The 23,989-nt window shown below is 41.7% G+C and overlaps 1 protein-coding gene across 1 annotated transcript in view; it reads right to left on the bottom strand.

Moving 5' to 3' along the window:
* Mekk1 (mitogen-activated protein kinase kinase kinase 4) overlaps nucleotides 1-23,989 on the bottom strand; it is a 1,037,736-nt gene that overhangs the window by 757,555 nt on the left and 256,192 nt on the right. Inside the window, exon 9 of the mRNA XM_071674802.1 lies at nucleotides 14,638-14,853. Within this exon, the coding sequence (XP_071530903.1) occupies nucleotides 14,638-14,853 (216 nt within the window). The remainder of the gene's footprint in view (nucleotides 1-14,637; nucleotides 14,854-23,989) is intronic.

The raw sequence follows: 23,989 nt of genomic DNA, 5'->3' as shown, positions 1-23,989 counted from the left end.
CCATGGTTCCATCCGCTGCCAGATCCACTCCCAGATATCTAAAACACTACTTCCTCCAGTTTTTCTCCATTCAAACTTACCTCCCAATTGACTTGACCCTCAACCCTACTGTACCTAATAGCCTTGCTCTTATTCACATTTACTCTTAACTCTCTTCTTTCATACACTTTACCAAACTCAGTCACCAGCTTCTGCAGTTTCTCACATGAATCAGCCACCAGCGCTGTATCATCAGCGAACAACAACTGACTCACTTCCCAAGCTCTCATCCACAACAGACTTCATACTTGCCCCTCTTTCCAAAACTCTTGCATTCACCTCCCTAACAACCCCATCCATAAACAAATTAAACAACCATGGAGACATCACACATCCCCTGCCTGCAAACCTACATTCACTGAGAACCAATTACTTTCCTCTCTTCCTACATGTACACATGCCTTACATCCTCGATAAAAACTTTTCACTGCTTCCTAAAAACTTGCCTCCCACACCATATATTCTTAATACCTTCCACAGAGCATCGCTATAAACTATCTATTACAAACATATATATATATATATATATATATATTCATATATATATATATATATATATATATATATATATATATATATATATATATATATATATATATATATATATATATATATATAAGAATATATGGTGTGGGAGGCAAGTTGTTAGAAGCAGTGAAAAGTTTTTATCGAGGATGTAAGGCATGTGTACGTGTAGGAAGAGAGGAAAGTGATTGGTTCTCAGTGAATGTAGGTTTGCGGCAGGGGTGTGTGATGTCTCCATGGTTGTTTAATTTGTTTATGGATGGGGTTGTTAGGGAGGTAAATGCAAGAGTTTTGGAAAGAGGGGCAAGTATGAAGTCTGTTGGGGATGAGAGAGCTTGGGAAGTGAGTCAGTTGTTGTTCGCTGATGATACAGCGCTGGTGGCGGATTCATGTGAGAAACTGCAGAAGCTGGTGACGGAGTTTGGTAAAGTGTGTGGAAGAAGAAAGTTAAGAGTGAATGTCAATAAGAGCAAGGTTATTAGGTACAGTAGGGTTGAGGGTCAAGTCAATTGGGAGGTGAGTTTGAATGGTGAGAGGCTGGAGGAAGTAAAGTGTTTTAGATATCTGGGAGTGGATCTGTCAGCGGATGGAACCATGGAAGCGGAAGTGGATCATAGGGTGGGGGAGGGGGCGAAAATTTTGGGAGCCTTGAAAAATGTGTGGAAGTCGAGAACATTATCCCGGAAAGCAAAAATGGGTATGTTTGAAGGAATAGTGGTTCCAACAATGTTGTATGGTTGCGAGGCGTGGGCTATGGATAGAGTTGTGCACAGGAGGATGGATGTGCTGGAAATGAGATGTTTGAGGACAATGTGTGGTGTGAGGTGGTTTGATCGAGTAAGTAACGTAAGGGTAAGAGGGATGTGTGGAAATAAAAAGAGCGTGGTTGAGAGAGCAGAAGAGGGTGTTTTGAAGTGGTTTGGGCACATGGAGAGAATGAGTGAGGAAAGATTGACCAAGAGGATATATGTGTCGGAGGTGGAGGGAACGAGGAGAAGAGGGAGACCAAATTGGAGGTGGAAAGATGGAGTGAAAAGGATTTTGTGTGATCGGGGCCTGAACATGCAGGAGGGTGAAAGGAGGGCAAGGAATAGAGTGAATTGGAGCGATGTGGTATACAGGGGTTGACGTGCTGTCAGTGGATTGAATCAAGGCATGTGAAGCGTCTGGGGTAAACCATGGAAAGCTGTGTAGGTATGTATATTGCGTGTGTGGACGTGTGTATGTACATGTGTATGGGGGGGGTTGGGCCATTTCTTTCGTCTGTTTCCTTGCGCTACCTCGCAAACGCGGGAGACAGCGACAAATTATAAAAAAAAAAAAAAAAAAAATATATATAAGCAAAAAAAAAAATATGTATATATATATATATATATATATATATATATATATATATATATATATATATATTTTTATTTTTTTTTTTATTATACTTTGTCGCTGTCTCCCGCGTTTGCGAGGTAGCGCAAGGAAACAGACGAAAGATATGGCCCAACCCCCACCCATACACATGTATATACATACGTCCACACACGCAAATATACACACCTACACAGCTTTCCATGGTTTACCCCAGACGCTTCAAATGCCCTGATTCAATCCACTGACAGCACGTCAACCCCGGTATACCACATCGATCCAATTCACTCTATTCCTTGCCCTCCTTTCATCCTCCTGCATGTTCAGGCCCCGATCACAAAAAATCTTTTTCACTCCATCTTTCCACCTCCAATTTGGTCTCCCACTTCTCCTCGTTCCCTCCACCTCCGACACATATATCCTCTTTGTCAATCTTTCCTCACTCATTCTCTCCATGTGCCCAAACCATTTCAAAACACCCTCTTCTGCTCTCTCAACCACACTCTTTTTATTTCCACATATCTCTCTTACCCTTACGTTACTTACACGATCAAACCACCTCACACCACACATTGTCCTCAAACATCTCATTTCCAGCACATCCATCCTCCTGCACACAAATCTATATATAGCCCACGCCTCACAACCCTACAACATTGTTGGAACCACTATTCCTTCAAACATACCCATTTTTGCTTTCCGAGATAATGTTCTCGACTTCCACACATTCTTCAAGGCTCCCAGGATTTTCGCCCCCTCCCCCACCCTATGATCCACTTCCACTTCCATGGTTCCATCCGCTGCCAGATCCACTCCCAGATATCTAAAACACTTACTTCCTCCAGTTTTTCTCCATTCAAACTTACCTCCCAATTGACTTGACCCTCAACCCTACTGTACCTAATAGCCTTGCTCTTATTCACATTTACTCTTAACTTTCTTCTTTCACACACTTTACCAAACTCAGTCACCAGCTTCTGCAGTTTCTCACATGAATCAGCCACCAGCGCTGTATCATCAGCGAACAACAACTGACTCACTTCCCAAGCTCTCTCATCCACAACAGACTTCATACTTGCCCCTCTTTCCAAAACTCTTGCATTCACCTCCCTAACAACCCCATCCATAAACAAATTAAACAACCATGGAGACATCACACACCCCTGCCGCAAACCTACATTCACTGAGAACCAATTACTTTCCTCTCTTCCTACACGTACACATGCCTTACATCCTCCATAAAAACTTTTCACTGCTCCTAAAAACTTGCCTCCCACACCATATATTCTTAATACCTTCCACAGAGCATCTCAATCAACTCTATCATATGCCTTCTCCAGATCCATAAATGCTGCATACAAATCCATTTGCTTTTCTAAGTATTTCTCACATACATTCTTGAAAGCAAACACCTGATCCACACATCCTCTACCACACATCCTCTATATATATATATCCCTGGGGATAAGGGAGAAAGAATATTTCCACGCATTCCTCATGCGTCATAGAAGGCTACTAAAGGGGACGCGAGCGGGGGGGTTAGAAACCCTCCCCTCCTTGTATTTCAACTTTCTAAAAGGGGAAACAGAAGAAAGAGTCATGCGAGGAGTGCTCATTCTCCTCGAAGGCTTAGATTGGGGTGTCTAAATGTGTGTGTATGTAACCAAGATGACAAAAAAGGAGAAATAGGTAGTATGTTTGAGGAAAGGAACCTGGACGTTTTGGCTCTGAGTGAAACGAAGCTCAAGGTTAAAGGGGAAGAGTTGTTTGGGAATGTCTTGCGAGTAGAGTCAGGGGTTAGTGAGAGGACAAGAGCAAGGGAAGGAGTAGCACTACTCCGGAAAGAGAAGTGGTGGGAGTATGTGATAGAGTGTAAGAAAGTAAATTCTAGAATGATATGGGTAAAACTGAAAGTTGATGGAGAGAGATGGGTGATTATTGGTGCATATGCACCTGGGCATGAAAAGAAAGATCATGAGAGGCAAGTCTTTTGGGAGCAGCTGAATGAGTGTGTTAGTGGTTTTGATGCACGAGACCGGGTTATAGTGATGGGTGATTTAAATGTAAAGGTGAGTAATGTGGCAGTTGAGGGAATAATTGGTGTACATGGGGTGTTCAGTGTTGTAAATGGAAATGGGGAAGAGCTTGTACATTTATGTGCTGAAAAAGGAATGGTGATTGGGAATAACTGGTTTAAAAAGGGAGATATACATAAGAATACGTATGTAAGTAGGAGAGATGGACAGAGAGAGCTACTGGATTACGTGTTAATTAATAGATGCGTGAAAGAGAGACTTTTGGATGTTAATGTGCTGAGAGGTGCAACTGGAGGGATGTCTGATCATTATCTTGTGGAGGTGAAGGTGAAGATTTGTAGAGGTTTTCGGAATAGAAAACAGAATGTGGTGAAGAGAGTGGTGAGAGTAAGTGAGCTTAGAAAGGAGATATGTATAAGGACCAGGAAAGACTGAGTGCAGAATGGAAAAAAGTGAGAGCAAATGACAAAAGCAGAGTGGGGGAGGAATGGGATGTATTTAGGGAAGCAGTGATGGCCTTCGCAGAAAATGCTTGTGGCATGAGAAGTGTGGGAGGTGGGCAGATTAGAAAGGGTAGTGAGTGGTGGGATGAAGAAGTAAGATTATTAGTGAAAGCAATGAGAGAGGCATTTGGATGATTTTTGCAGGGAAATAATGCAAATGAGTGGGAGATGTATAAAAGAAAGAGGCAGGAGGTCAAGAGAAAGGTGCAAGAGGTGAAAAAGAGGGCAAATGAGAGTTGGGGTGAGAGAGTCTCATTAAATTTTAGGGAGAATAAAAAGATGTTTTGGAAGGAGGTAAATAAAGTGCGTAAGACAAGGGAACAAATGGGAATGTCAGTGAAAGGGGCTAATGGTGAGGTGATAACAAGTAGTGATTTGAGAAGGAGATGGAGTGAGTATTCAGAAGGTTTGTTGAATGTGTTTGATGATAGAGTAGCAGATATAGGATGTTTTGGTCGTGGTGGTGTACAAAGTAAGAGGGTTAGGGAGAATGATTTTTAAACAGAGAAGAGGTAGTAAAAGCTCTGCGAAAGATGAAAGCCGGCAAGGCAGCAGGTTTGGATGGTACTGCAGTGGAATTTATTGAAAAAGGAGTGACTGTATTGTAGACTGGTTGGTAGGATTATTTAATGTATGTATGACTCATGGTGAGATGCCTGAGGATTGGCAGAATGCTTGCATATTGCCAATGTATATAGGCAAAGGGGATAAAAGTGAGCACTCAAATTACAGAGGTATAAGTTTGTTGAGTATTCCTGGGAAATTATATGGCGGAGTATTGATTGAGAGGGTGAAGGCATGTACAGAGCATCAGACTGGGGAAGAGCAGTGTGGTTTCAGAAATGGTAGAGGATGTGTGGATCAGATGTTTGCTTTGAAGAATGTAAGTGAGAAATTCTTAGAAAAGCAAATGGATTTGTATGTAGCATTTATGGATCTGGAGAAGGCATATGATAGAGTTGATAGAGATGCTCTGTGGAAGGTATTAAGAATATATGGTGTGGGAGGCCGGTTGTTAGAAGCAGTGAAAAGTTTTTATCGAGGATGTAAGGCATGAGTACATGTAGGAAGAGAGGAAAGTGGTTGGTTGTTAGTGAATGTTGGTTTGCAGTAATTACGGGTGCGTGATATCTCAATGGTTGTTTAATTTGTTTATGTATGGGGTTGTTAGGAAGGTGAATGCAAGAGTTTTGGAAAAAGGGGCAAGTATGCAGCCTGTTGTGGTTGAGAGAGCTTGGGAAGTGAGTCAGTTGTTGTTCACTGATGATACAGCGCTGGAGGCTAATTCATGTGAGAAACTGCAGAAGTTGGAGACTGAGTTTGGTAAAGCGTGTGACAGAAGAAAGCTGAGAGTAAATGTGAATATTAGCAAGGTTATTAGGTACAGTAGGGTTGAGGGAAAAGTCAAGTGGGAGGTAAGTTTGAATGGAGAAAAACTGGAGGAAGTGAAGTGTTTTAGATATCTGGGAGTGGATTTGGCAGCAGATGGAACCATGGAAGCGGAAGTGAATCATAGGGTGGGGGAGAGGGCGAAAGTTCTGGGAGCGTTGAAAAATGTGTGGAAGTCGAGAACGTTATCTTGGAAAGCAAAAATGGGTATGTTTGAAGGAATAGTGGTTCCAACAATGTTATATGGTTGCGAGGCGTGGGCTATAGATAGATTTGTGCGGAGGAGGGTGGATGTGCTGGAAATGAGATGTTTGATGACAATATGTGGTGTGAGGTGGTTTGATCAAGTAAGTAATGAAAGGGTAAGGGAGAAGCATGGTAATAAAAAGAGTGTGGTTGAGAGAGCAGAAGAGGGTGTTTTGAAATGGTTTGGTCACATGGAGAGAATGAGTAAGGAAAGATTGACAAGGAGGATATATGTGTCAGAGGTGGAGGGAACGAGGAGAAGTGGGAGACCAAATTGGAGGTGGAAAGATAGAGTGAAAAAGATTTTGAGTGATCGCTGCCTGAACATGCAGGGGGGTGAAAGGCGTGCAAGGAATACAGTGAATTGCAACAATGTGGTATACCAGGGTCGACGTGCTGTCAATGGATTGAACCAGGGCATGTGAAGCGTCTGGGGTAAACCATGGAAAGTTTTGTTGGGCCTGGATGTGGAAAGGGAGCTGTGGTTTCAGTGCATTATACATGACAGCTAGAGGCTGAGTGTGAACGAATGTAGCCTTTGTTGTCTTTTCCTAGCGCTACATCGCGCACATGCGGGGGGAGGGCGTTGTTATTTCATGTGTGGCGGGGTTGCGACGGGAAGCAATAAGGGCAGACAGTATGAATTATGTACATGTGTATATATGTATATGTCTATGTGTGTATATATATGTATACATTAAGATGTACAGGTATGTACATATGCGTGTGTGGACATGTATGTATATACATGTGTATGTGGGTGGGTTGGGCCATTCTCTCGACTATTTCCTTGCACTACTTCGTTAACGCGGGAGACAGTGACAAAGTATAACATATAAATATTATTATGTTATCCCTGGGGATAGGGGAGAAAGAATACTCCCCACGCATTCCTCACGTGTCGTAGAAGGCAACTAAAGGGGACGGGGGGGTTAGAAACCCTCCCCTCCTTGTATTTTAACTTTCTAAAAGGGGAAACAGAAGAAGGAGTCACGCGGGGATTGCTCAACCTCCTCGAAGGCTCAGATTGGGGTGTCTAAATGTGTGTGGATGTAACCAAGATGAGAAAAAAGGAGAGATAGGTAGTATGTGTGAGGAAAGGAACCTGGATGTTTTGACGATGAGTGAAACGAAGCTCAAGGGTAAAGGGGAAGAGTGGCTTGGGAATGTCTTGGGAGTAAAGTCAGGGGTTAGTGAGAGGACAAGAGCAAGGGAAGGAGTAGCACTACTCCTGAAACAGGAGTTGTGGGAGTATGTGATAGAGTGTAAGAAAGTAAATTCTAGATTGATATGGGTAAAACTGAAAGTTGATGGAGAGAGATGGGTGATTATTGGTGCATATGCACCTGAGCATGAGAAGAAAGATCATGAGAGGCAAGTGATTTCGGAGCAGCTGAATGAGTGTGTTAGTGGTTTTGATGCACAAGACCGGGTTATAGTGATGGGTGATTTGAATGCAAAGGTGAGTAATGTGGCAGTTGAGGGAATAATTGGTATACATGGGGTGTTCAGTGTTGTAAATGGAAATGGTGAAGAGCTTGTAGATTTATGTGCTGAAAAAGGACTGGTGATTGGGAATACCTGGTTTAAAAAGCGAGATATACATAAGTATACGTATGTAAGTAAGAGAGATGGCCAGAGAGCGTTATTAGATTACATGTTAATTGATAGGCGCGCGAAAGAGAGACTTTTGGATGCTAATGTGCTGAGAGGTGCAACTGGAGGGATGTCTGATCATTATCTTCTGGAGGCGAAGGCGAAGATTTGTTGGGGTTTTCAGAAAAGAAGAGAGAATGTTGGGGTGAATAGAGTGGTGAGAGTATGTGAGCTTGGGAAGGAGACTTGTGTGAGGAAGTACCAGGAGAGACTGAGTACAGAATGGAAAAAGGTGAGAACAAAGGAGGTAAGGGGAGTGGGGGAAGAATGGGATGTATTTAGGGAAGCAGTGATGGCTTGCGCAAAAGATGCTTGTGGCATGAGAAGCGTGGGAGGTGGGTTGATTAGAGAGGGTAGTGAGTGGTGAGATGAAGAAGTAACATTATTAGTGAAAGAGAAGAGAGAGCCATTTGGACGATCTTTACAGGGAAAAAATGGAAATGAGTGGGAGATGTATAAAAGAAAGAGGCAGGAGGTCAAGAGAAAGGTGCAAGAGGTGAAAAGGAGGGCAAATGAGAGTTGGGGTGAGAGAGTATCATTAAATTTTAGGGAGAATAAAAAGATGTTTTGGAAGGAGGTAAATAAAGTGCGTAAGACAAGGGAACAAATGGGAACTTCAGTGAAGGGGGCTAATGGGGAGGTGATAACAAGTAGTGGTGATGTGAGAAGGAGATGGAATGAGTATTTTGAAGGTCTGTTGAGTGTGTTTGATGATAGAGTGGCAGATATAGGGTGTTTTGGTCGAGGTGGTGTGCAAAGTGAGAGGGTTAGGGAAAATGATTTGGTAAACAGAGAAGAGGTAGTAAAAGCTTTGCGGAAGATGAAAGCCAGCAAGGCAGCAGGTTTGGATGGTACTGCAGTGGAATTTATTAAAAAAGGGGGTGACTGTATTGTTGACTGGGTGGTAAGGTTATTTAATGTATGTATGATTCATGGTGAGGTGCCTGAGGATTGGCGGAATGCTTGCATAGTGCCATTGTACAAAGGAAAAGGGGATAAGAGTGAGTGCTCAAATTACAGAGGTATAAGTTTGTTGAGTATTCCTGGTAAATTATATGGGAGGGTATTGACTGAGAGGGTGAAGGGATGTACAGAGCAGCAGACTGGGGAAGAGCAGTGTGGTTTCAGAAGTGGTAGAGGATGTGTGGATCAGGTATTTACTTTGAAGAATGTATGTGAGAAATACTTAGAAAAGCAAATGGATTTGTATGTAGCATTTATGGATCTGGAGAAGGCATATGATAGAGTTGATAGAGATGCTCTGTGGAAGGTATTAAGAGTATATGGTGTGGGAGGCAAGTTGTTAGAAGCAGTGAAAAGTTTTTATCGAGGCTGTAAGGCATGTGTACGTGTAGGAAGAGAGGAAAGTGATTGGTTCTCAGTGAATGCAGGTTTACAGCAGGGGTGTGTGATGTCTCCATGGTTGTTTAATTTGTTTATGGATGGGGTTGTTAGGGAGGTGAATGCAAGAGTTTTGGAAAGAGGGGCAAGTATGCAGTCTGTTGTGGATGAGAGAGCTTGGGAAGTGAGTCAGTTGTTGTTTGCTGATGATACAGCGCTGGTGGCTGATTCATGTGAGAAACTGCAGAAGCTGGTGACTGAGTTTAGTAACGTGTGTGAAAGAAGAGAGTTAAGAGTAAATGTGAATAAGAGCAAGGTTATTAGGTACAGTAGGGTTGAGGGTCAAGTCCATTGGAAGGTAAGTTTGAATGGAGAAAAACTGGAGGAAGCAAAGTGTTTTAGATATCTGGGAGTGGATCTGGCAGCAGATGGAACCATGGAAGCGGAAGAGAATCATAGGGTGGGGGAGGGGGTGAAAATTCTGGGAGCCTTGAAGAATGTTTGGAAGTCGAGAACATTATCTCAGAAAGCAAAAATGGCTATGTGTGAAGGAATAGTGGTTCCAACAATGCTGTATGGTTGCGAGGCGTGGGCTATGGATAGAATTGTGCGCAGGAGGGTGGATGTGCTGGAAATGAGATGTTTGAGGAAAATATGAGGTGTGAGGTGGTTTGATCGAGTAAGTAATGTAAGGGTAAGAGAGATGAGTGGAAATAAAAAGAGTGTGGTTGTGAGAGCAGAAGAGGATGTTTTGAAATGGTTTGGTCACATACAGAGAATGAGTGAGGAAAGATTGACCAAGAGGATATATGTGTCAGAGGTGGAGGGAACGAGGAGAAGTGGGAGACCAAATCGGAGGTGGAAAGGTGGAGTGAAAAAGATTTTGAGTGATCGGGGCCTGAACATGCAGGATGGTGAAAGGCGTGCAAGGAATATGGTGAATCGGAACGATGTGGTATACCGAGATCGACATGCTGTCAATGGATTGAACCAGGGCATGTGAAGCGTCTGGGGTAAACTATGGAAAGTTCTGTGGGGCCTGGATGTGGAAAGGGAGCTGTGGTTTCGGTGCATTACTACATGACAGCAAGAGACTGAGTGTGAACGAATGGGGAATGGGGCCTTTGTTGTCTTTTCCTAGAGCTACCTCCCACACATGAGGGGGAGGGGGTTGTTATTCCATGTGTGGTGGGGTGGCGATGGGAATAAATAAAGGCAGACAGTATGAACTATGTACATGTGTTTATATGTATATGTCTGTGTGTGTATACATATGTGTACATTGAGATGTATAGGTATGTATATTTGCGCGTGTGGACGTGTATGTATATACATGAGTATGTGGGTGGGTTGGGCCATTCTTTCGTCTGTTTCCTTGCGGTACCTTGCTGACGCGGGAGACAGCGACAAAGCAAAATAAAAAATAAATATAAAATATAATATTATGTTAATGCTTTTTCCCTGCTTTACTTCAAGATGTAATTAAATGTATTCAATTCCCACATTATTGATTTCATATATCTTATAGAGTATGCACTAAACAAAATAATGAAAGACTGGAACCTATTCCCATTCATTCCACATTAAATCTACCACCAGTAGCAAAGTTTCTGATGATGAAGTTGATGTCAAGAACACATCTATTTCATTACCAGTGGTTTAGGTATAGAACTGGAATGATATAGTATATGGGGCAACAAGCTGTCAATGGGCTTGAAAGAGCTTATGACCTTGACTTAGGTTTCATTACATAATTCGTGACAACTAAAGAGGAGATATGTGTGAATTTTCTATTTTCTTTCCTTCTTTTATACTTGTCCACTGTTTATCACTTTAGAAAGGTAGTACCAGGAAGAGACAAAGAAAGGCCACATTTGCTCACATTTATTCTTTAGATGTCATGTGTAATGCATAGATGTCATGTGTAATGCACCAAAATCAGAGCCTCCTATCCACAAACAAGCACCACAGACCTTTTCATGTTTTTCCCTAACCACTTCACATGCCATGGTTCAATCCATTGACAGCATGTCAAACCCTGTATGTCATTCCAATTCACTCTTTTCTGTGCATGCCTTTCACCCTCCAGTACGTTCAGGACTCAGTCACTAAAAATATTTAACACCCCATCCTTCCATCTCAAATTTGGTTTCCCCATTCTCTTTGTTCCATCCGCTTTTGATACATAAATCCATTCTGTCAACCTCTCCCCAGTCATTCTCTCCATATGTCCAAACCATTCTAGCACATTCTCTTCAGCTCTCTCAACTAATGACTTCTTATTATCACACCTCTCTTTTACCCTTTATTACTTACTCGATCAAACCACCTCACATCACATTCAGTCCTCAAACGTTAAATTTCCAACACATCCACTCACCTCACATATCCTTATCTATAGCCCAAGCCTGCTTACATACAAAACTGCTAGGACTACTATACCTTCAAACATATCCAGTTTTGCAATTCCAGATAACAACCTCTTTTTCAACAAATTCTTCAATGCACCCTGAACACTTGCCCACACCCATCCTATAACTTAGTTCTGCTTCCACTGTTCCATTTGCTGCCATGTCCATTCCCAGGTATCTAAAGCATTTTCCTTCCAAATTTTCTCCATACAAACTCATACCCCAACCAACCTGTTCCTTTGCAATGATAAACCATAAACCTAATAATCCTGCATTTATTCACAATTTTTCTCAACCTCCTCCTCTCACATCCTTTCCCAAACTTAGACACCAACCTCTGCAGTTTCTCACTTGAATTTAACACTGCTGGTGTGCCATCAGCAAGTAACAAATGACTGACTACCCAAGAACCCTTTCACTCCCTACAGACTGCATACTCACCTTTCTCTCCAAGACCCTTGCATTTACTTACCTCACCACCCCAACCGTAAACATATTAAGTAGCCATGGTAACATCACACACCCTAGCAGCAGACCAACCTTCCCATGGAACCACTGACTCTATTCCCTTCCAGTCAACACATACACCTTATACTCTTTATAAAAACTTTTTGCAGTCTCTATTAGCTTTCCTCCCACACTACATTCATGAGACTTTCCACAAGGCATCTCTTTCAACCCTATCACATGCATTCTTGAGATCCATAAATGCCACATACAAATCCTTTTTCTTGAACTATTTCTCACTCACATTCTTTAAAGCAAACATCTAAGCCATACATCCTCAACCACTTTGATACAACTTACCAGGTGCACTCAACAAACTTATACCACTATAGTTTGAACATTCTCCCTTGTGCCCCTTGTCTTCATACAATGTCAGTATACATGCATTCCATCAGTCCTCAGGTACCTCACCTTATCCATATATACAGTTAAAATCCTAACTAACCAAGCAACAACGCAGTCACCCTCTTTAAGAAATTCAAATGCAACCCCATTCACTCCAGTTACCTTGTCACACTTCATATTGTTCAAAGGCTTTCACCATCTTTAATCCCTTTACAAAAGCACTTCCCATGACTTTCACACTTGGCATATTTCCCATCCCACACATCCTACATCTGCCACCCTATCATCAAACATACTTAACAATCCATGAAAATACTCACAACATCTCCTCACCTTATCCCTATCTGTTAACACTTCCTCATTTGTATCTTTCACTGATGTTCTCATTTGTTCTTTTGTTTTTCCTCACACTATCAACCTCTTTCCAAAACATCTAAGTCTACCTGAAATTTACTGATAATCCCTCACACCAACTCTCATGTGCTCTCTTTTCTAACCCCTGCACCTTTTGATCTTCTGTTGCTTTCCCTTATACATCTCTCATTCATTTCTGCTCCTTTGTAAGTACCACATACACCTCTCTTTTCATTTTGACAAGCAACTTTACTTCACCATCCCACCAACGATTAACCTATCTCACCTGCCCACTTCTCACCTTCACCATGCTACATGCTTTAACTGCATATGCAAGCACACATTCCCTAAATATCTTCCATTCCTTGCCCTCTTCCCTTGCTTCATTTACTCTCAAATTCTGCCATTCTATAACCAATCTCTCTTGTTATTTTCAAACACATCTCTTTTCCAAGCTCACTTACTTTTACAATCTTCTCATTCATAGCATCCTTTTTCTAAAACCCCTGCAAATCTTCACCATTACCTCATCAGGTACTGGTCAGACATCTCAACACATTCATATCCAAGAGTCTCTTTTATATGTCCATCAAATATGATGTTACCAATAATGCCTCCTTATCATCTTTCCTACTCACTTACATACACTTATGTATTCTAAATCAAGTGTTACATATACTTATGTAAATCCCTCTTTTTAAATCAGGTATTCCCAGTCAATAGTCCTTTATCAGCACACAACTCCACAGCTGTTCACCACTCCTGTTCACCTTACTCTTCACTTTAATGAATACCATGTACCCCAGTTATACACTGAACTACAACATCATTCTCACATTTACATCATCCATCAAAAATGAGTAAATGAGTCTCATATTTGTTTGTTCACTGCATAGAAAACACATTTCTACATCATCTTCACTCTTTCTATTCCCCTAATTCTAACTACGTTATGGGTATCATCTACCTTTACTGCTCTAGTTTTAAAACTATCCAGACCTCTAAGAACATTGTTTTCAAATCTATAAATCCAAGTTAAAACAAATATTACAAGTTTTTAACAATGCTAACTTTATTCTTTCCATTCACCTTTAACTTTTCTCCCTTGCAAGATTCTACTCCCAAGTTCAGCTTTCCCACTGCTAATCTGTATCGAACCTCACTCCTAAGTAAATAAGCTCATCCACAACTCACAATTAACCAAAAACTATAATAATTCATGTTTTTCAATCTATTTTTCAATACTCTCAGACATCATGAGGGTGACCCATCATTTAATCCAATTCCATTGATCCAAGAAAAAGGAGACAGAACAGCTTTCAAATTTAAAAAGAGCTGAAACAGACTGCAATAAATATGTCCCCTTGTTTTATATCGTTTCCTTAAAACTGACATTAAGTGAACCTGATTAATTAACCTTTACAGAAATACCATGCATATTTTTTTTGCCGCTGTCTCCTGCGTTTGCAAGGTAGCGCAAGGAAACAGATGAAAGAAATGGCCCAACCCACCCCCATACACAATGTATATACATACACGTCCACAAACGCAAATATACATACCTATACATCTCAATGTACACATATATATACACACAGAGACACATACATATATACCCATGCACACAATTCACACTGCCTTTATTCATTCCCGTCGCCACCTCGCCACACATGGAATATATACATATACTTTACTCTGAAATAATCATTATGGTTAAATATGAATCTTATCAATCATAAACATTTATCATAAAGTAAAATAATGAAAGGTATATGCAATTATGACAAAAGCTGCAAGAAAATTAATTATCACATCTTTCATACAGTAAAAAATCAATATCTACTTTTCAGTGTCATGTATTCTCTATGTGTAATCATAATGATATATCAAAAAATAACCAGATAATTACATTTCCTCTCAACCTACCTCCTTAATACTCAGCCTAGAGGGTTTCTCTGGCATTTGTTCAAGTCTTAGCTTTAAACATTCCCTCATCATATGCAGTGACACTGATGCTAAAAATATAAAGAGTGCATAGAAAGGAGGTAGTTCCATGGCTTCAAATCTGTTGGTCCAAGGGCCATATCTCTTCAACTCTCGTAAAGTCTCACCAGATGCGACTGAAAAGACACTAGATCCCTTCTGGAAGAAAAGAATCACAATATACAAGGTGTCCAACAAAATGAATATCATCTCCCTTCAAGCTCCAGGCAATATTTGCATTTAGAACATGATAATTCAAATCTATTAACAAATCCCACCTACTCCAGTCACAGTATTTCATGAAACCCTCTTTCAAACCTTTGGGTTACTACATATTATCTCATACTTCCCAAGAGTGGCACTATTTTTCTTTTTGAGTTTTCATTCTTTCTTGAGTTTCCCTCTGTTCATCTAAACACTCACCTTAGTAACAAGAACTCTTTTAATAACTTTCACCATCAATTCTTACCAGTCTTCAATACCACAGCAGAACCCATTTTCACTTTGCAAGAACTGTAAATACTACATTTCATTTCATCTTACTCTTCACTGTTGGAAGTCCATTTTCACTGCTTATTAAATGCTTGCTATCTTCTTACTCTATGCTTGCATAAGAATCCTACACATACAACTAACCTATGCTACACCTTCTAATATTCTCAATTTCCATAAATAAGGATATTCATGGGAAATATATTTTCCATTAATGTGTTTCCTCATAATTTTTACCTATAAAATGTTTTGTTCATAGACCTCTATCCTTACTAAAACTACTTCTGATATGTATATATCATTAAATTTGCGGGAGAATAAAAAGATGTTTTGGAAGGAGGTAAATAAAGTGTGTAAGACAAGAGAACAAATGGGACCATTGGTAAAGGGGGCAAATGGAGAGGTAATAACAATAAATGGTGAAGTGAGAAGAGGATGGAGCGAGTATTTTGAAGGTTTAATGAATGTGTTTGATGATAGAATGGCAGATATAGGGTCTTTTGGTTGAGGTGGTGTGTGAAGTGAGAGGGTCAGGGAGAATGTTTGGTAAACAGAGAAGAGGTAGTGAAAGCTTTGCAAAAGATGAAAGCCAGCAAGGCAGCAGATTTGGATGGTATTGCAGAGGAATTTATAAAAAGAGGGGGTCACTGTGTTGTTGATTGGTTGGTGAGGATATTCAATGCATGTATGGTTCATGGTGAAGTGCCTGAGGATTGGCAGAATGCATGCATAGTGCCACTGTACAAAGGCAAAGGGGACAAAGGTGAGTGTTCAAATTATAGAGGTAGAAGTTTGTTCAGTATTCCTGGGAAATTATATGGGAGGGTATTGACTGAGAGGGTAAAGGCATGTACAGAGCATCAGATTGGGGAAGAGCAGTGTGGTTTCAGAAGTGGTAGAGGATGTGTGGATCAGGTGTTTGCTTTGAAGAATGTATAAGAAAAATACTTAGAAAAACTGATGGATTTGTATGCAGCATTTATGGATTTGGAGAAGGCATATGATAGGGTTGATAGAGATGCTTTGTGGAAGGTATTAAGAGTATATGGAGAGGGAGGTAAGTTGCTAGAAGCAGTGAAAAGTTTTTACCAAGGATGTAAGGCAAGTGTACGAGTAGGAAGAGAGGAAAGTGAATGGTTTCCACTGAGGTTGATTAGAAAGGGTAGTGAGTGGTGGGATGAATAAGTAAGAGTATTAGTGAAAGAGAAGAGAGAGGCATTTGGACGATTTTTGCAGGGAAAAAATGCAATTGAGTGGGAGAAGTATAAAAGAAAGAGACAGGAGGTCAAGAGAAAGGGGCAAGAGGTGAAAAAAAGGGCAAATGAGGGTTGGGGTGAGAGAGTATCATTAAATTTTAGGGAGAATAAAAAGATGTTCTGGAAGGAGGTAAATAAAGTGTGTAAGACAAGGGAGCAAATGGGAACTTCAGTGAAGGGCGCAAATGGGGAGGTGATAACAAGTAGTGGTGACGTGAGAAGGAGATGGAGTGATTATTTTGAAGGTTTGTTGAATGTGTTTGATGATAGAGTGGCAGATATAGGGTGTTTTGGTCGAGGTGGTGTGCAAAGTGAGAGGGTTAGGGAAAATGATTTGGTAAACAGAGAAGAGGTAGTGAAAGCTTTGCGGAAGATGAAAGCCGGCAAGGCAGCAGGTTTGGATGGTATTGCAGTGGAATTTATTAAAAAAGGGGGTGACTGTATTGTTGACTGGTTGGTAAGGTTATTTAATGTATGTATGACTCATGGTGAGGTGCCTGAGGATTGGCGGAATGGGTGCATAGTGCCATTGTACAAAGGCAAAGGGGATAAGAGTGAGTGCTCAAATTACAGAGGTATGTTTGTTGAGTATTCCTGGTAAATTATATGGGAGGGTATTGATTGAGAGGGTGAAGGCATGTACATAGCATCAGATTGGGGAAGAGCAGTGTGGTTTCAGAAGTGGTAGAGGATGTGTGGATCAGGTGTTTGCTTTGAAGAATGTATGTGAGAAATACTTAGAAAAGCAAATGGATTTGTATGTAGCATTTATGGATCAGAAGGCATATGATAGAGTTGATAGAGATGGTCTGTGGAAGGTATTAAGAATATATGGTGTGGGAGGAAAGTTGTTAGAAGCAGTGAAAAGTTTTTATCGAGGATGTAAGGCATGTGTACGTGTAGGAAGAGAGGAAAGTGATTGGTTCTCAGTGAATGTAGGTTTGCGGCAGGGGTGTGTGATGTCTCCATGGTTGTTTAATTTGTTTATGGATGGGGTTGTTAGGGAGGTGAATGCAAGAGTTTTGGAAAGAGGGGCAAGTATGAAGTCTGTTGGGGATGAGAGAGCTTGGGAAGTGAGTCAGTTGCTGTTCGCTGATGATACAGCGCTGGTGGCTGATTCATGTGAGAAACTGCAGAAGCTGGTGACTGAGTTTGGTAAAGTGTGTGAAAGAAGAAAGTTAAGAGTAAATGTGAATAAGAGCAAGGTTATTAGGTACAGTAGGGTTGAGGGTCAAGTCAATTGGGAGGTGAGTTTGAATGGAGAAAAACTGGAGGAAGTGAAGTGTTTTAGATATCTGGGAGTGGATCTGGCAGCGGATGGAACCATGGAAGCGGAAGTGGATCATAGGGTGGGGGAGGGGGCGAAAATCCTGGGGGCCTTGAAGAATGTGTGGAAGTCGAGAACATTATCTCGGAAAGCAAAAATGGGTATGTTTGAAGGAATAGTGGTTCCAACAATGTTGTATGGTTGCGAGGCGTGGGCTATGGATAGAGTTGTGCGCAGGAGGATGGATGTGCTGGAAATGAGATGTTTGAGGACAATGTGTGGTGTGAGGTGGTTTGATCAAGTGAGTAACATAAGGGTAAGAGAGATGTGTGGAAATAAAAAGAGCGTGGTTGAGAGAGCAGAAGAGGGTGTTTTGAAGTGGTTTGGGCACATGGAGAGGATGAGTGAGTAAGATTGACCAAGAGGATATATGTGTCGGAGGTGGAGGGAACAAGGAGAAGAGGGAGACCAAATTGGAGGTGGAAAGATGGAGTGAAAAAGATTTTGTGTGATCGGGGCCTGAACATGCAGGAGGGTGAAAGGAGGGCAAGGAATAGAGTGAATTGGAGTGATGTGGTATACCGGGGTTGACGTGCTGTCAGTGGATTGAAGCAAGGCATGTGAAGCGTCTGGGGTAAACCATGGAAAGCTGTGTAGGTATGTATATTTGTGTGTGTGGACGTATGTATATACATGTGTATGGGGGGGGGGTTGGGCCATTTCTTTCGTCTGTTTCCTTGCGCTACCTCGCAAACGCGGGAGACAGCTACAAAGTATAAAAAAAAAAAAAATATATATATATATATATATATATGGATGGTATTGCAGTGGAATTTATTAAAAAAGGGGGTGACTGTATTGTTGACTGGTTGGTAAGGTTATTTAATGTATGTATGACTCATGGTGAGGTGCCGGAGGATTGGCAGAATGCGTGCATAGTGCCATTGTACAAAGGCAAAGGGGATAAGAGTGAGTGCTCAAATTACAGAGGTATAAGTTTGTTGAGTATTCCGGGTAAATTATATGGGAGGGTATTGATTGAGAGGGTGAAGGCATGTACAGAGCATCAGAGTGGGGAAGGGCAGTGTGGTTTCAGAAGTGGTAGAGGATGTGTGGATCAGGTGTTTGCTTTGAAGAATGTATGTGAGAAATACTTAGAAAAGCAAATGGATTTGTATGTAGCATTTATGGATCTGGAGAAGGCATATGATAGAGTTGATAGAGATGCTCTGTGGAAGGTATTAAGAATATATGGTGTGGGAGGCAAATTATTAGAAGCAGTGAAAAGTTTTTATCGAGGATGTAAGGCATGTGTACGTGTAGGAAGAGAGGAAAGTGATTGGTTCTCAGTGAATATAGGTTTGCGGCAGGGGTGTGTGATGTCTCCATAGTTGTTTAATTTGTTTATGGATGGGGATGTTAGGGAGGTAAATGCAAGAGTTTTGGAAAGAGGGGCAAGTATGAAGTCTGTTGGGGATGAGAGAGCTTGGGAAGTGAGTCAGTTGCTGTTCGCTGATGATACAGCGCTGGTGGCTGATTCATGTGAGAAACTGCAGAAGCTGGTGACTGAGTTTGGTAAAGTGTGTGGAAGAAGAAAGTTAAGAGTAAATGTGAATAAGAGCAAGGTTATTAGATACAGTAGGGTTGAGGATCAATTCAATTGGGAGGTGAGTTTGAATGGAGAAAAACTGGAGGAAGTGAAGTGTTTTAGATATCTGGGAGTGGATCTGGCAGCGGATGGAACCATGGGAGTGGAAGTGCATCATAGGGTGGGGGAGGGGGCGAAAATTCTGGGGGCCTTGAAGAATGTGTGGAAGTCGAGAACATTATCTCGGAAAGCAAAAATGGGTATGTTTGAAGGAATAGTGGTTCCAACAATGTTGTATGGTTGCGAGGCGTGGGCTATGGATAGAGTTGTGCGCAGGAGGATGGATATGCTGGAAATGAGATGTTTGAGGACAATGTGTGGTGTGAGGTGGTTTGATCGAGTGAGTAACGTAAGGGTAAGAGAGATGTGTGGAAATAAAAAGAGCGTGGTTGAGAGAGCAGAAGAGGGTGTTTTGAAGTGGTTTGGGCACATGGAGAGAATGAGTGAGGAAAGATTGACCAAGAGGACATATGTGTCGGAGGTGGAGGGAACGAGGAGAAGAGGGAGACCAAATTGGAGGTGGAAAGATGGAGTGAAAAAGATTTTGTGTGATCGGGGCCTGAACATGCAGGAGGGTGAAAGGAGGGCAAGGAATAGAGTGAATTGGAGCGATGTGGTATACCGGGGTTGACGTGCTGTCAGTGGATTGAATCAAGGCATGTGGAGCGTCTCGGGTAAACAATGGAAAGCTGTGTAGGTATGTATATTTGCGTGTGTGGACGTGTGTATGTACATGTGTATGGGGGGGGTTGGGCCATTTCTTTCGTCTGTTTCCTTACGCTACCTCGCAAACGCGGGAGACAGCGACAAAGTATAATAATAATAAAAAAAAAAATATATATATATATATATATATATATATATATATATCTTTTTTTTTTTTTTTGCTTTGTCGCCGTCTCCCGCGTTTGCGAGGTAGCGCAACGAAACAGACAAAAAAAATGGCCCAACCCACCCCCATACACATGTATATACATACGTCCACACACGCAAAATATACATACCTACACAGCTTTCCATGGTTTACCCCAGACGCTTCACATGCCCCGATTCAATCCACTGACAGCACGTCAACCCCGGTATACCACATCGCTCCAATTCACTCTATTCCTTGCCCTCCTTTCACCCTCCTGCATGTTCAGGCCCCGATCACACAAAATCTTTTTCACTCCATCTTTCCACCTCCAATTTGGTCTCCCTCTTCTCCTCGTTCCCTCCACATCCGACACATATATCCTCTTGGTCAATCTTTCCTCACTCATTCTCTCCATGTGCCCAAACCATTTCAAAACACCCTCTTCTGCTCTCTCAACCACGCTCTTTTTATTTCAACACATATCTCTTACCCTTACGTTACTCGCTCAAACCACCTCACACCACATATTGTCCTCAAACATCTCATTTCCAGCACATCCATCCTCCTGCGCACAACTCTATCCATAGCCCACGCCTCGCAACCATACAACATTGTTGGAACCACTATTCCTTCAAACATACTCATTTTTTCTTTCCGAGATAATGTTCTCGACTTCCACACATTATTCAAGGCTCCCAGAATTTTCGCCCCCTCCCCCACCCTATGATCCACTTCCGCTTCCATGGTTCCATCCGCTGACATATCCACTCCCAGATATCTAAAACACTTCACTTCCTCCAGTTTTTCTCCATTCAAACTCACCTCCCAATTGACTTGACCCTCAACCCTACTGTACCTAATAACCTTGCTCTTATTCACATTTACTCTTAACTTTCTTCTTTCACACACTTTACCAAACTCAGTCACCAGCTTCTGCAGTTTCTCACATGAATCAGCCACCAGCGCTGTATCATCAGCGAACAACAACTGACTCACTTCCCAAGCTCTCTCATCCCCAACAGACTTCATACTTGCGCCTCTTTCCTAAACTCTTGCATTCACCTCCCTAACAACCCCATCCATGAACAAATTAAACAACCATGAAGACAGCACACACCCCTGCCGCAAACCTACATTCACTGAGAACCAATCACTTTCCTCTCTTCCTACACGTACACATGCCTTACATCCTCGATAAAAACTTTTCACTGCTTCTAACAATTTGCCTCCCACACCATATATTCTTAATACCTTCCACAGAGCATCTCTATCAACTCTATCATATGCCTTCTCCAGATCCATAAATGCTACATACAAATCCATTTGCTTTTCTAAGTATTTCTCACATACATTCTTCAAAGCAAACACCTGATCCACACATCCTCTACCACTTCTGAAACCACATTGCTCTTCCCCAATCTGATGCTCTGTACATGCCTTCACCCTCTCAATCAATACCCTCCCATATAATTTGCCAGGAATACTCAACAAACTTATACCTCTGTAATTTGAGCACTCACTCTTATCCCCTTTGCCTTTGTACAATGGCACTATGCAAGCATTCCGCCAATCCTCAGGCACCTCACCATGAGTCATACAGACATTAAATAACCTTACCAACCAGTCAACAATACAGTCACCCCCTTTTTTAATAAATTCCACTGCAATACCATCCAAACCTGTGCCTTCCCGGCTTTCATCTTCCGCAAAGCTTTTACTACCTCTTCTCTGTTTACCAAATCATTTTCCCTAACCCTCGCACTTTGCACACCACCTCGACCAAAACACCCTATATCTGCCACTCTATCATCAAACACATTCAACAAACCTTCAAAATACTCACTCCATCTCCATCTCACATCACCACTACTTGTTATCACTTCCCCATTTGCGCCCTTCACTGAAGTTCCCATTTGCTCCCTTGTCTTACGCACTTTATTTACCTCCTTCCAGAACATCTTTTTATTCTCCCTAAAATTTCATGATACTCTCTCACCCCAACTCTCATTTGCCCTTTTTTTCATCTCTTGCACCTTTCTCTTGACCTCCTGTCTCTTTCTTTTATACATCTCCCACTCAACTGCATTTTTTCCCTGCAAAAATCGTCCAAATGGCTCTCTCTTCTCTTTCACTAATACTCTTACTTCTTCATCCCACCACTCACTACCCTTTCTAATCAACCCACCTCCCACTCTTCTCATGCCACAAGCATCTTTTGCGCAATCCATCACTGATTCCCTAAATACATCCCATTCCTCCCCCACTCCCCTTACTTCCATTGTTCTCACCTTTTTCCATATATATATATATATATATATATATATATATATATATATGTAGGAGGCAAGTTGTTAGAAGCAGTGAAAAGTTTTTATCGGGGATGTGAGGCATGTGTACATGTAAGAAGAGAGGAAAGTGATTGGTTCTCAGTGAATGTAGGTTTGCGGCAGGGGTGTGTGATGTCTCCATGGTTGTTTAATTTGTTTATGGATGGGGTTGTTAGGGAGGTAAATGCAAGAGTTTTGGAAAGAGGGGCAAGTATAAAGTCTGTTGGGGATGAGAGAGCTTGGGAAGTGAGTCAGTTGTTGTTCGCTGATGATACAGCGCTGGTGGCTGATTCATGTGAGAAACTGCAGAAGCTGGTGACTGAGTTTGGTAAAGTGTGTGAAAGAAGAAAGTTAAGAGTAAATGTGAATAAGAGCAAGGTTATTAGGTACAGTAGGGTTGAGGGTCAAGTCAATTGGGAGGTAAGTTTGAATGGAGAAAAACTGGAGGAAGTAAAGTGTTTTAGATATCTGGGAGTGGATCTGGCAGCAGATGGAACCATGGAAGCGGAAGTGGATCATAGGGTGGGGGAGGGGGCGAAAATCCTGGGAGCCTTGAAGAATGTGTGGAAGTCGAGAACATTATCTCGGAAAGCAAAAATGGGGATGTTTGAAGGAATAGTGGTTCCAACAATGTTGTATGGTTGCGAGGCGTGGGCTATGGATAGAGTTGTGCGCAGCAGAATGGATGTGCTGGAAATGAGATGTTTGAGGACAATGTGTGGTGTGAGGTGGTTTGATCGAGTAAGTAACGTAAGGGTAAGAGATATGTGTGGAAATAAAAAGAGCGTGGTTGAGAGAGCAGAAGAGGGTGTTTTGAAATGGTTTGGGCACATGGAGAGAATGAGTGAGGAAAGATTGACCAAGAGGATATATGTGTCGGAGGTGGAGGGAACGAGGAGAAGTGGGAGACCAAATTGGAAGTGGCAAGATGGAGTGAAAAAAGATTTTGTGTGATTGGGGCCTGAACATGCAGGAGGGTGAAAGGAGGGCAAGGAATAGAGTGAATTGGATCGATGTGGTATACCGGGGTTGACGTGCTGTCAGTGGATTGAATCAGGGCATGTGAAGCGTCTGGGGTAAACCATGGAAAGCTGTGTAGGTATGTATATTCGCGTGTGTGGATGTGTATGTATATACAAGTGTATGGGGGTGGGTTGGGAAATTTCTTTCGTCTGTTTCCTGGCGCTACCTCGTAAACACGGGAGACAGCGACAAAAAAAAAAAAAAAATATATATATATATATATATATATATATATATATATATATATATATATATATATATATATATATAATTAAATTTTAGGGAGAATAAAAAGATGTTCTGGAAGGAGGTAAGTAAAGTGCGTAAGACAAGGGAGCAAATGGGAACTTCAGTGAAGGGCGCAAATGGGGAGGTGATAACAAGTAGTGGTGATGTGAGAAGGAGATGGAGTGAGTATTTTGAAGG

Source organism: Panulirus ornatus, chromosome 20, assembly GCF_036320965.1.
Source record: "Panulirus ornatus isolate Po-2019 chromosome 20, ASM3632096v1, whole genome shotgun sequence".
Classification (NCBI taxonomy): domain Eukaryota; kingdom Metazoa; phylum Arthropoda; class Malacostraca; order Decapoda; family Palinuridae; genus Panulirus; species Panulirus ornatus.
The sequence above is the reverse complement of the archived record's forward strand: the minus strand, read 5'-3'. Positions and strand labels throughout refer to the sequence as shown.